General features: G+C 58.9%; 1 protein-coding gene across 4 annotated transcripts in view; it reads right to left on the bottom strand.

Moving 5' to 3' along the window:
* Window positions 1–13,658, bottom strand: part of LOC119111896 (transmembrane protein 243) — a 74,256-nt gene that overhangs the window by 52,705 nt on the left and 7,893 nt on the right. For 2 of the 4 annotated variants that reach the window (XM_037235763.1, XM_037235761.1), the window contains exon 4: window positions 11,848–13,637. The exons of the other annotated variants lie outside the window; for them this stretch is intronic. In XM_037235763.1, coding sequence (XP_037091658.1) covers window positions 13,506–13,637 — 132 coding nt within the window. In that variant the 3' untranslated portion in view covers window positions 11,848–13,505. Of the gene's footprint in view, window positions 1–11,847; window positions 13,638–13,658 lie in introns of those variants that run through there. 4 annotated transcript variants of the gene reach the window in all.

Here is a 13,658-nt window from a genome sequence, read left to right as displayed (position 1 = left end):
CACTGGACAGAAAATCGGTGGGTGAAACATTAACTAACGCGCCTACTGTCGGGGGAATCGTCTGTCTTTGGGGGCGGCAACGCCTGGCCCAGTTGCTCGCCGCCGCCACTCCGCCTGTGGGCCTTGGACCCTTCTCTCCCCGGGACCCGCCTGTCCGCCTTGGATCCTTCTCTCCGCCTGGGACCCGCCTGTCCGTCTGGGACCCGCCTGTCCGCCTGGGACCGCCTGTCCGCCTGGGACCCGCCTGTCCGCCTGAGACCCGCTTGTCCGTCTGGGATCCGCCTGCCGGCCAGGCCGAACCGGCGCCAGTCAGTGACGCCCATCATGCTCCCAGTCCACGGCAGCTGTGGGCTCACCGGCACGAAACCAATTGGTGATCGATTCACCGCTAAGCGCGTGTCGCGGCCGCCGGTCGATGCCTTCTCGTAACATAATGCGGAGCGTGGCGCGACGAGGCGCGCTGATCAGCGGGCCGCCGCCGCCACCGCCGCCGTCGTCGTCGGTCGCGCTCGTCGGCCTTTGTCCGGCCCGGGTCAGTCACGCGCGCGCGGGGCCAATGTCTAATCAGGGCTGACGAGGGCCAGTCACGTCCGCCGGGGGAAGCCCCGGCCTGTTGTGAGGACCCCACCAAACCTTCCACTCATGGGCGCTGAGTTCCGGGGGCGCACGTCTCGCTGAACCTGGCTTGCGGTTTCGCGTATGGGAACATCTCATTGACGGCCGCGGTCGTTGAATACGCCTACGCATCTGTCGGCATTCACTACAGGTCTTTGAGGTAAGTCCCCAGGGGGCCGACTGGCGGGACATCGGCTGAATGGTGAGAGACGCGCAAGCCGGTCACCTCGGGGCGTGCCACATCAGTGGCCATGCGCTGCCACAGGTCGCACCGTTACGAGGGTCGCAGTGGTGCCCTAGTATCATTTTACTGCGCGTTGCCTTAACAGTCAAAGTGAACAACAGAATATCTCTGCATGTATGCCAGGGCCAGACATTCACTGCCATCCAGGCTCTGCTGCTGATCAGGGGACCCCCTGAGTCGATAAGACCTGCATGTTTGGTCAGATACACCATTACGAACAGTCAGGATCGTGGTCGGTATGGGCCTGAGGGCCCATTTCCCAGCAGGGGATAGAAGTATGAGCCAGTGATTTGCGTCGTTTGGGGCCCCAGTGTCTTTCGAGGCCCACAACGCCTAACGGGGGGTCCTGTGTCGGCAAGAGGCCCGAGTCGGCCAGAGGGCAACGTAAGAGGAGGCCAAACTGGCCTGAAGGGCCCACCGGGACCGGCGATCAAGGGCTCGATTGGAGGGCTTTGGGGCACACAGTGCTGGTCTGGGTCATATTCAGGGGCTCCGGTCTGCAGGGACGTGTCCTCAAATGACAGTCAGAGAGCGCTTTACGCCGATCGGGGGCCTCTGAGTCGATGTTGGGCCTAAGAATCGGTCAGGCACCACCAGTACCGCACAATCACTGTGTTGACTTGAGCCTGAGGGCCTACTTCCAGATCAGCCAAATAGCCCAGGCCGGCGATTTACACTGGTCCGGGGCCCGGTACCGGCCAGGGGGCCCGCAGTGCCTAACAGGGGATCCTGTGTTCGCAAGGGGCATGGCGCCGACCAAGGGTAGTGTTTGATGAGGCCCGAAGAGAGACCCGGGCGACCCAGCAGAACCGACGATTAAGGATTCGGTTAAAGGGCATAAGGGCCCGAAGAACTGGCTGCATGTCACAAGAATCGTGGCCTTCAGGGACGTGAACATAAGTATCAGTCAGAGGTCCTCTTGCACTATATTGAGGACCTCCTGAGACAATGCGGGGTGTCTCGGTCGGCCAGAGACCACGAGCACCGAACAGATGGTTTCCTGTCAATCTAAACGCTGGAGCCCATTTCCCAAGGAGGAGCAAGGCCGGCGGCCACGAGGCTTGCATTGGTCAGAGTCCCTGAAACAATGGCTGGGGCCCCTGTGTCGATCGAGGGCCCACAGTGCCTAACAGGGGGTCACGTGTTGGCTAGTGGCCTCGAGCCGGCCACAGGCTTTGTTTGAGGAGATCCGAGGAGGAGACAAAGTTCCCGCCTGGGTCGAAGATGAAGGGTCCGATTGGAAACCCGAAAGACCCGAGTGGCTGGCTGTATGTCACCATTTTGTATCCCCGTTCGTAGGGCCGTAATCTCAAATGTCAGTTAGCAGGTATCTTGTGCCGACTGGGGACCCCCTGAGACAGAACGTTCCTTTATTCCGGCCAGAGATTACCAACACCGAACAGTCGGCTCCGTGTCGGTCTGAGCTCTTGGGGCTCATTTCCCAAATAGAGGCTAGGCCGGGTCCGCGATTTGCAACGGTCGGGGCTCTTGCAACAATGCGGGCTCCTGTATCCGTCAGGGTCCCAGCGCCGAACAGGGTGTCCTGTATCAGCAAGAGCCATCGGGTCGGTTAGGGAACCCTTTTCTTAACAGGGCCGGGGACGGGACCCCGAATGACAGAGGACCTCTGGCGTTGGTCAGGGCCCTCTGGCAAAGCAAGGAAACATTATAACCTATGATAAGTGTCCACATTAGGACAATGGAAGGGTCCTGTGCCATCCAAGGCCCCCAGCACCGAACGACAGGCCTTCCAATCCAAATTCCAGCATGGACCCGTTAAACCAAACTGGAGTCTATGCGCCAATCGTTGGACTACCTGTGGCAACATCAGATACGTTTTTTAGTCAATGAGGGTTCTTGCGCTGATCCGGGACCAATTGCGCGGATCAAAAGGCCTTCCGCGCCAGGAAGGGACCGGTGCGATATGATGCATCCGTCTAAAGGCCTCCGGATCGACTAGGGGTTCACGCCCCGAGTCGCCAGAATCGCAGCCGGAAGACGCCCGGCGGTGGAACAGAATAGCCCTTCAGCTCCTGACCGGAAAAATAATGTGCCGCCTAGTGTTCTACTCAAGAGGCCCCATGCGCATAAATAAATCAGGGTCTCATTAGTTCCGAAAAGAGAGGGTCGAAGTTAGTTTTGAAAACGAACGACGCCATCTCATGCTTATCTCAGAACACTCATTATTTTCAGGATTAATTAGTGGAACAAATTACATCAAGGTCTGAGTATGCGCTCCCAAAACCTCGGAAGCAGCGCCTAGGCTGCAGAGTCTGTAAAACCGAACGGCGCTGGTCGCTGCAAGTAACACCACGCACCCCGCGCGAGACGACATACGGAGACTACGGAGGCCTACGGAGGCTACAAGGTCTGGCGTCGTGGTTTTTGTTACTAAGATTTCCGAGCGGGTACGTTCAAAACAACGTACATGATTTGCATCACTTATCGCTTCTTACTAAACGGTGAGCATTTGCAAACAAAGATGGCTTGACCAAGTTGATACGAAATGTTAACCCATTCTGATCTGCAGTCCACATTCGCGGGGTCCCTAATATCTCTGTTGAGCCAAGATGCAAATAATGACGAACCTTATTACTTCTACCGGTTTAGAAAGAGCCCCCTGATCATTGTAAAATGGAGGGCTGCGGCGATTTATGTGATGCAGTCGCTTAACCGTTAATGCATGATTTCTTCAGTTCATTGACTGTCAAATTCACTCAGAATTTATTTCGCGGTATTTGAAGTCAATAAAAAGCACGTCCACATCAACAAATGGATCGTACCCGGCGATTTGGGCGGAGGGGGGGGGGGCTTAAGGGTCCCTTTGTCAACCCTGTGCCCCCCCCCCCCCCTCTCGCCAAGGATCTGGCTGCGCGACGGGCTGGCCGCTTTACGACAGCCTTGTGATGATGATGATTTGGGGTTTCAGGGCGCATCGACTGCTGTAGGTTGTGCTGCGCCCATTTTGACGACAGCCTTAAGTGAGATCCATTTTTGAAAGTCGAGCGTGCGTAGGTATGCTTCGTTGGAAGGCGATTTAGCTTCAACAATTTGCGTCCGCTGCAGCTATAGCAAAAGCAGGCCTTCAACAGTTTCTCACGGTGCACGTGAGCACCAGGTGGCGGAGCTAGTTCCGCGCCCCTGGCATGGGCTTCGGACGCATTCGTAATGTGAGGTCCCTGGTCAGAACCGTAGGGCACAGCTAGGTCGGAATTCACTAGGGTGTAATGCGACAGGTTCGCGATGTGAAGCGAAGACCGGAGTTGTGGGCCTGCCGTCTGCACCCGCCGGGGGTACAGATTGAGCCAAGCAGCTTTCGTACAGAGGGCAGAGCTGAGCGTGAGGTCCCGGGTAACGGCAGGGTAGTGAGCTGTGTGAGACGGCGACTCTCCTACGATCTGGACCCGGCTGGACAGCATCAATTCTAATCCAACTCATCAGGCTGCTGCTGTGGGGACTCGTGATCAACACTGGACCTCGGGCTATGTGTTCGAGTAGAGCTGTGTGCAAATGTGCTCTGCCTGTGTTGTACTATCATGGTTCCCCGCGCTGATTAAGTGACGATAAGGTGCGTAGTAGCCTTAATGTAATTTACTGAATAACATAATCATGAATAAATAATAAACCGTGAACGAGTTGATTCCGTTAACAACGGAATAAACCACTTAAAGCAAGTATTCCACATTCGTATGGGGGTTTGTACCGAAATGGCCGTCTTGAAGGCCATTCGGTGCAGTTCATAATCCTGCTCTTCTTATCACCTTAAGCCCTTTACTTCCTGAGCTACACGCCCGCGAATGCGTGCAGAGTATTGCAGGAAGACTATTTCAATGTCACCAAGGTATCCATGACGCCTTAATAACGTCATTCAGATCCTGCCATTCCATCAGCCACACGGCGAGCAAGACCAAGCAAAATATAATTGTTGTCGTTCATATCTGGCGTTCATGGGGACGACTTCCAGATATAATGGCAGTCAGTTGGCTCCCAATCAATGTCATGCAAGGAACGATGACGTCATCGAATGAAGACGTATTGGCCAACATATTTTCAAAATGAAGAAATTGTGCTGTCTAGAGCAGTCTTTTCCACTGTTAAGTACATTAATAGCTGAAAGTGAGCTTATTTAATCGTACGTGATGCCTGCTTTAATATCTTTAAATTGTGGAACATTCCATTTGACCAATGAAATAAACCCCCAAACAAGTAGTCTTGTCATAAATATTTGTATTGCCCCGTCCACCACATGCATCGCTATGGGGCGCCAGTAAACTCCCACGGAAAGTGATTGGGCCATCATATCCACGGATGTCTGCTCCACGGATACCTTTGTTGCAATCAAGTGGAATTTTAATCTAATACATCGGAGGTATCATGGTATCAGATATATTACCACCACAATCATCATGAATTATCTGAGAAAAGGTCTGTCAAAAGACAGTCAAAAGACACGAGACAAAAGACAAAGACGTCTGTCAAAAAGGTGTAGCTGATGATTCTTTAGCTGATGTAATAGCTGCGAATAAACAAGCAGTGCGACCGGGCTCGACCCATCATCCCCTTCGCCCGACGGCAGCACAATACAGACGTCGGGTTCCTCTGACACCTGCCGCCGCGTGTTCGGGCCGCCCTTTCAAAGGGGTGGCGACTGTTAATGGTCCTCGGTGACAAAGCCACAGGCTGATTCGACACGACTGATGTTTGCCCTGGAGCGAGAACTCACCGAACGCGAACACCTGGCCACCAGGCGCATTTGGCACGCCAACTGCCCAAAAAGAAAACAGCACCTGGGAGGGGACGAGGGTGGGGCTCACAGGGTGCACCCTTTGTCGCTAAGGCGGCGATTAATTTATACGTTGCAATTAGAGTATGCGCGCGCGGTGACGAGGCTGTACGCTCGACACCTGTCCGCAACATGTGGTCGGGACCGCACGCTGGCGCCGTCCGGACCGCCGGCGCCGTCCGGGCCGCCGCCGCCCCCCCCTCCCCGCGAGCCTCGCTTCTCCAGTCGCATGCCGAGACGCAGTGAGGCCCGCTCCGTCCAGCCCTGGGGCATTGTTTCGCACCGGCGCCGGGTCGGCATGCTGGGCCGGGATCGATCGGGTCCACCCCCGCCCCCTTCCCCACACCTGTCTGTGGGCACCCCGTCTGAGGACGGCGCCGATCAGCTCTCGGCGTAGCCCCCGGCGGAGCATTAATTATTCACGGCGGCGATGCCGCAGAGCAGAGACGGGCGCACCCCTCGCACCCGGCTGCAGATCGCTGGAGCCTCGGCAGGGACACGGAAGCACGCAGAACAGGCTCAGGAGGCCCGCAAGCGAGCGAGTAAACCGACCAAAGAATGCACGGCGACGGCGACATACATTATTCACGTTGCTTTCGTCGCGCAACAGCTGTAACTACAGGCGGGTATGACAGCGGACCAACGAAACGTGTAAACACCGCCTCACTTATCCTGCAGACAATTATTTGTTTCACGCCGCCTGATGCGTGGGCCGATTCTCCAACAAATCGCCAGACCTGTCTGGGTGCAATCACAATGCGCTGCTTTCAGAACAGCACAGATCGCTCCGCCCGTGCCGTGGCGCCGCCGCGCCGGGGTGATTCCACACGCAGCCGACGCCGTGATTGGCTTCGACTCGGCGCGATGACAGAGAGCGCGCCCATCACGTCAATCAGCGCGAGTTGTGGCCGACCGTGCGGCACGCCAGCGGTCCAGTGCCTGTCTGTCTCCGCCCGACGCGACACCCCAGTACCTGCCCAGTACCTGCCTGTCTCCACCCGGCGCGACGGTCCAGCACCTGTCTGTCTCCGCCCGGCGCGGCGGCCTAGTACCTGCCTGTCTCCGCCCGGCGCGACGGTCCAGTACCTGTCTGTCTCCGCCCGGCGCGACGGTCTAGTACCTGCCCAGTACCTGTCTGTCTCCGTCCGGTTCGACGCAGCGCTCGCGGACGAAATCGGACGTCAGGGCCTTCGTGCCCCGGTGACATGCGGCCTGCAGCCGCTCTGGCTCATGCGATCCGTGTCATGGGGCGGAACACATGGTGTAACCATGGACGGACAATGCAACGTTTAAAAGTTCAGGTGGGGCAGCTGGCACGCTAACTCTGGTTGAAAAATCTCATTGCATGCTGCCATCGAAGATACCTGTCTTGCGCTCCGCTGTGCCAAGTGTTTCAACACTCTCCATCACTAGACGTAGCGGGCGACAATGGTATGTTGCGTATTCGTACCCCTTTTGGTGTCTTAAGATTTAAGAGTGCCGTGGCGTGCTGTGCGTGTGGAGCATTACACGTGAACGTAATTTGTAGCCACGTCTATATGAATTTAACTTTATGGTACATTGGCGTTTCATTCTGTCAGTAATGTCTACAGACCTGCACCGCATCTTCGTCCCTACCCCAACTGTGGCAGAGAATTATAGGCGAACGGTGGGTTTATGCTCATACACCGCATAGGCTGCTCTGAAATATTCACGTTGACCGACCGTACTTACGATTGGGTACTTCTCAGATTGGGTGCTTGTCTAGACTTACGAATATAAAGGCGGTGGACCACAACATTGGACCCAGTGATAGAAATGCCGCTTGCCTGCCGTCCCGACGTCCTTCCGCACACGTTTTTCGATGACTGCACGTCCCATCCCCCTCTCGCAGCTCTGGTCGATTGCTGGTTGACGCTAATGCATTTTCACGTACCGCCGCCGCCACTAACCACTACCGTAGCGACCGCTGTGCAAACGCCGGCCGAGCCACGCACGCCGGCGGTAAGTAAAAGCCGGCGGGGCGCGGCGCCCGTGCGCCCGTGGGGCGCTGACGCCGGGCGCCAACGAGCGGCCCCGGGCGGCGGCACGTGCCGCACGTGGACACGTGCCGTGCGGGGGCCTCCCTGTCGTTACCGGCACGGCAGCGGTCAGATAGCGACGTTGGCCGACCGGCACTGCCAATTAGTGAGCGACGCCGCCATTTGGCGGAACTAGCGGGACGGTTGTCGGGGAAAAGCTGGCTTGGAAGACGGGTAAAAAAGACATCATGTTCCTGCGTGTGGCATTATATGCATGGCAGGGGTAGAACGGGCTCGAACTGCAGCCATGGATACGCTGCACGCAGAGAACGCGTTTGATCCCACCCGACGAGACGGGTATCCATATCGTTTTATGACCACAAGTGAACATTGTCTCTGTTTCACTCCTGCGGCGACTTTTGTTTCGTTTATCTGCCCTGTCCCGTCATCCAAGCCGGGCCGCCGTCCTCAACATCCAATGGCTCCTGTCAGATGACAGCACACAGTATCGGTGTATCAGCACGCCGCAACCGCGACCGTTCTGGACAAGCGAAGTTGCGCTTTTCCGGATGCCTTCATGCTCATAAATACTCTGCGCATTGGTTCGTGCGGCATGTGCTGGTACACATATGGGTATAACGTTCCCGTGCCATCACCAGCCACTGCACCAGGGCGCGTCAGCCGTCGCCGGTCATGTGTCGGCCTCTGCAGTCCGTTCCCGTTCATCGCTGCTGACGGTTCTGTTCCTCAAGAGCGGCGGTTCCCTGGCGCGGCCAGATAATTAACCTTCGGTTCCAAGTAGAGACCGGCGACCTTAGGCAAATCAAGCCGGTTGTAATATGGTCCGGGTGGGCATTCGCCGATCGATCGTCGGTTCGGGGCAGCCATGAAGCGCCGACACCGACGGCGGCCATGGTCACGATGGGTGGGTGACGCGGCCCTGCCAGTCAGCGGCTCGGCTTCGGGCTGGGGTACCTTCGGTATCTGACAGAGCGGGTGATCACTAAAACGATCACCGCACCTACTCTGCCTTAAAGTAGATAAGAACGCTAGCTATGCGACACGAAACAGTCGTTGAGAATGAGGCGATAACTCGTCAGTCCCAGGAGGTCAGTGCCATGTGCAGGTACTCCGCCTCATTTGACAGCCAAATGCCCGCGAGTCAACTGACCCCGTGAAACACGAGTGCATCGCGCCGATCGTGGTGAACATGTTCCAGCGTGACTTAGGGCGGGTCTACGCCATACACTTAGCAGCACCTGTTTGATCATCACGACCCACTATCGGGTCAACCCTACTGCTACCAAACAAAGTATCAGGCAGCCAGTGAGCCTGTCTCCATTGCAACCATAATCCCAGAAACTTGATGGGTACACTTAAACCGCAGGAGAACCGAATATATTACGAAAGGAATGATAATGCAACTTGGAAACCAACTATCTTTAGCCTTGCTTGATGTGTGCGACAATGACGGATGATCCTAAATAAAGTATTCCTGCGTAAGTTATCTATCCCATCTAGCGTACCTCTCAGCACCTGCTGTGCCTAATGGCTACAGCAATGCGTGTGTGAGTGGCCGTGGCAGAGGACTAACCCAGAGTGACGGCGGAGGCGGTGATGCTCTGCAGTGCGGCTCCGTAGCTCCAGCGGTGGCCGTCGGCCGCCTGGCCCCGCTCGGCCGCCGCCAGCACAGTGCGCTCCAGACGGCCCATGTAGTCGGCGATCTTGCGGCGCCAGACAGCCTGGTGCGGCACCACCTGGCGCAGCTCAGTGGCCAGCTCCACCACCAGGTCGGCGCGGCGGCGCGCCAGCTGGGCCAGCGCGCGCCGCTCGGCCGGCGCCTCGGCCAGCTGCAGCAGCGCGGCGGCGGCCAGCAGCCAGCCGGCCAGCAGCAGCAGCGCGCCCAGACAGGAGCGCGCGCCGGCAGCGGCTAGCCGCGCCAGCCGGCCGCCCGGCCCGGTGGCCGGCCGCGGCAGCAGGCTGAAGTGCGGCCGCTCCGGCGACGTCTGCACCTCACGGCTCACAGTGACGCGCCGTCGGCCGCGCACCGGCGGCGCGCTTGTCGCCGCGTGCGCGTGCTGCACCGCGCCGGGCTCCGACGCCGGCGCTGGTGGCGGCCCCACCGCCTGCGCTGCCGACGGCTTGCCGTTGACGATGCCGTTGCCGGCGCTGACGACTCGGCTGGCGCCCTTCCGGATGCCGCTGCCTGTGCTTTCGGCGCGGCTCGGCCCAGCGGTCGGCGAGTCGAGCTGCTCGTCTGCGAAGCGGACCTTCCTGCCGGCGCCGCGGGCCGACAGCGAAGAGTGCGCGCTGTCCAGCCGGTCGTAGAATGGGTGCATGGGCGTACCACAGCGCGACGAGAGCGGCGTGGCCGCCGTCGAGCCGAGGAAGAGCGGCGGCACCACAGCCGGCACCACGAATCCATAGCGGTTCTCCTGCTCCAGCTCCTCCAACCTCCGCTGCAGAGCCCGGGATGACTGCAGATCGGGACGAAGGGGGACTGGGAGAAGCGTCCTGGTGGCCTGAGGTCCGATGTCGGCGTCTTTACCGTTGGTCCGTCCTGAACCCGGCTGTCCACCGCTAGAGGGTCCTGCGCCCGGCCTTCGGCCGCCGGCAGGTCTCGAACCAGACTCTCGACAGCTGGCATGTCTGGGACCTGACTCTCGAGCGCTGGCGGGTCTGGGACACGCTGCCTCGCCGTGGGGGGCCCCGGGGCCGGCGCTGGTCCCACCTCAATGTCCCCAGAGATCACACCGGCCTCGCCTCGAATGTCCACCGTGATATGCGGCGGGCCGGGCGCCCCGCGCGCTGAGCCGTCCACCGTGCGCGAACTCTTGTCCACCGAGTCGGAGGACATGGCGCGCGGCGGCGGCGTCGGCAGCCGCCCGCCGCCGCCGCTCGAGAGGTGACGGCTTCGCGCCGGGCTCGTCAAGCGCCGCCGGTCCCGCGTCGGCATTGCGCCCACATCGCCGGCGACTGCCGCCCCGGAGCGAGCCGGCGAGCACGGCCGCCAACACGGCCGGTGGCCGCGTCCCTGAGACGCTCGGTTGAGAGGACCCGCAGTCGGCGCAGCGCGCGCCCGTCAGCACCACACGCGGCCGGTCACGGCTGGACGGAGGCCGGTCCCGGTGTCGGCGCGGCCGACGTGGCGACGCACCGACCTGCGCCGCCGCCGACGCACGAGTGGCCGGCCGTCGGCGTCGATCGACGTTTGAACGCGGGCGGCGTCGGCGGACGCAGCGCGTGACTCAGGGCCAGCGGCTTCGGCGAACTTCGCCGCCGGTTCGGCGCAGCTCGGCAAAAACAAGAGCTGAGTGATGGCGCGCCGGTGCCGCCGGCCAGCGTCCAGCGGCCGCGCGGACGCCAGGCAGGGCCTTATCTCTACTGATGCGCCACGCTTGCAACCAAACTGGGAAAGATTCCCGTTAACATCCAGTTGTCAGAATGCGTCATGGATGTAGGGCACGCTATCGATGCACCCATTTGATTCGAACGCGATATCAGCCCCGGCATTAAGCAGCAATATGTTAATAGCCATTACTCATTTTATCGCATGCAGTAATATGCGCCTGAATGCGTGCTAACAAAGAAAAAATAGACAGTAAAACTGAATAAGTCCAGAACATGCCATATTGTTTCACTCATGCGGGAAATTTTGCACGCTAGCCCGGGCTTTCAGCGAATTGTTTTCTAGATGCGCGACCCACTCCCCCGTTGCGAATTCCTGCATACGCCCCCATGGACAAGACCGCCGGACTATCGGTTACCAAACTGGAACCAAGGAACTGAATCACACCGAACAACACATCCCACGATGGCCGGCAAACATACAAAAACTGCATATTGTATGTACGTTTCTCAGAATCTACAGTAATCGACGTTAAGGTTTTAGATTTTCCACAGTAGCGCCCTCTCAGCATCGAGCGAGCTACAGTCTACCGGGAGGTCCTAAACAGTCAGCAGGAAAGTCCTTCGAAGACAAGCCCGTGGGGCAGAACGTTTGAGAAATACGCTATTTCATCCACGAACGCTCGCGAGTAATTTGTTTTCAAGCATGTCAGTGGTGTCGAATTTCTAATACCGTTGCCACTTTTTTTGCACCGCATGAAAATCAGGTCCCGGTTTCTAGCAAGATAACCATTGTTTCTCGTAACCTTTCGGCCTGGCCAGTTGCTGTAATGCAGATGAAACACAAGGATTGCACATCTTTACCTATATTGGATAACACAGCACCACAGCCGACCAAAGCGAGGGATAACCGATGGCGTCGAATACACAACACAACAACGAGGGTTTTCTACCTGACCGTCGTCTTCAGGACCGCCAGGGGTCCCATTCCGTCACACTCCAACAACAGCGCCCCACGTAGCGTGAACTAGTCGGGCATGGGTAGGTAAGGAGTCGGCGGGAGCGACGGTGCTCGGCGGGTATACCAGAGGAAGTATCACGAGCGGGCGGCGCCTGCCGGGCCGCGGTCTGTCTTCATTTCACGGCGGCTGGCCAGGGCGCCGGCGAGCTTCGCCCTGCCGCAGCCAGTCTGCGCGGCCCGCGAGCGGGGTGCACGGGAGAGTGCCGGGTCACAGGACGGCCAGGCTGAGCGGCGGCCGCGGCCAGGGTGCCGGCGAGCTTCGCCCGGTCGCGGCCAGTCTGCGCGGCCCACGGGTGGGGTACAAGGGAGCGGGGTACACGGGAGAGCGCCGGGTCACAGGACGGCCAGGCGGAGCCACGGCCGCGGCCAGGGTGCAGTAGAGACGCACGCCGCCCACCGGCGGACGGAGGGAGACGCGCCATCGACTTACCGGTGACGAGCGCCGAGAGTCTGGGTTCCCATTATGCGGCGGCGACTGACTACGCGGGCGACGGGCCGAGCCGGAGGCCGACCCGGAAAGGCTGCAGCATTTACCCAAACAACAGCTACCGTGGACACCAACGTACCAAGACACGCTACTGCATGCATAGATGATCAAGCTAACAAACCCCAGTCAGTTTTCTTGTAAGAGCCTTCCGATTTCGCGAAAACAGGACAAGATTTCACCCCTGCGCACAAGGCAGTCTCATGCTCTACATATTATTACATGGTACGATTTCCGTATACTTCATACATATCGCGTTATTGCATGCAACAACCCTCGCAGCATGAAAGGGATCCAAGATCAGTATCTTTGACAGTTTGACCTCGTCACTGAGGTCATCGCCGTGGGTGGCTCCCAGTCTGCAGTGTCGAGTCGAAGGACACGCTCTGTCCGAGAGCCCTGGTGTGACCCAGGATCAGTAACACCGCGCGGCTGGCGCTCTCCTGCTCAAGTCAGAACACTCCGAGCACCCGCTGACACACCTGCCGTCTAGGTGCAGTCCGAGCACACCACACTTCCATATTCAACAATAGCATGCTTTGAAGAGCACGCGTGAGACTAGTACTAGTAAGCATGGAATAGAGGCCCGGCAAAACGAAGAGCACCACCCGGCGCTGAGCAGGCGCCACCCGGACTACCGGCTCAGCACCCGACGGGTGCGGTGACTGGCTGGACGCCACGTGGCTGGCGACCGTGCCAAGGCATCCTCCGGGTGTGCACGCCGCCGACAAACCCATGTCTCCACGTGGATACCAGCGCGAGACAAAACATGAGTGCTCGTGGCGATCTGTACGCATCCCGGCAAACGTAAATACTTCAATCACAGCAGAACGGAACAAGAATAGCCGGGGAGCGCGGCGGCGACAAGAGCGCCGCGTCGCGCCGAGTGGCTCCGCACTCTCTGGCAGGCGCCTGCGCCCGTCGGCGAGAGCTCAGCGTCGGGCGAGCCGGACGGGCCGGCCGATGGCGTCGCCCGACCTCGACGGGAGGCCGAGCGAGCTGGCCGAGTCTCACGGCTTCTGCGGGTCCGGCAGGTGGAAGTATAGGTTGGCACACACGCACAGCAGCACGATGCAAAACGCGTTGAAGAAGATCAGGACGCGGAACTTCGGGTCCACGTCGCCTTGCCTGTACCACCAGATCTGCAACACAGTGACATCTGT

The sequence above is a fragment of the Pollicipes pollicipes genome, unplaced genomic scaffold (genome assembly GCF_011947565.3).
Source record: "Pollicipes pollicipes isolate AB1234 unplaced genomic scaffold, Ppol_2.1 Scaffold_7261;HRSCAF=8764_pilon_pilon_pilon, whole genome shotgun sequence".
NCBI lineage: Eukaryota > Metazoa > Arthropoda > Thecostraca > Pollicipedomorpha > Pollicipedidae > Pollicipes > Pollicipes pollicipes.
This window is presented reverse-complemented; position numbering and strand designations above follow the sequence as displayed.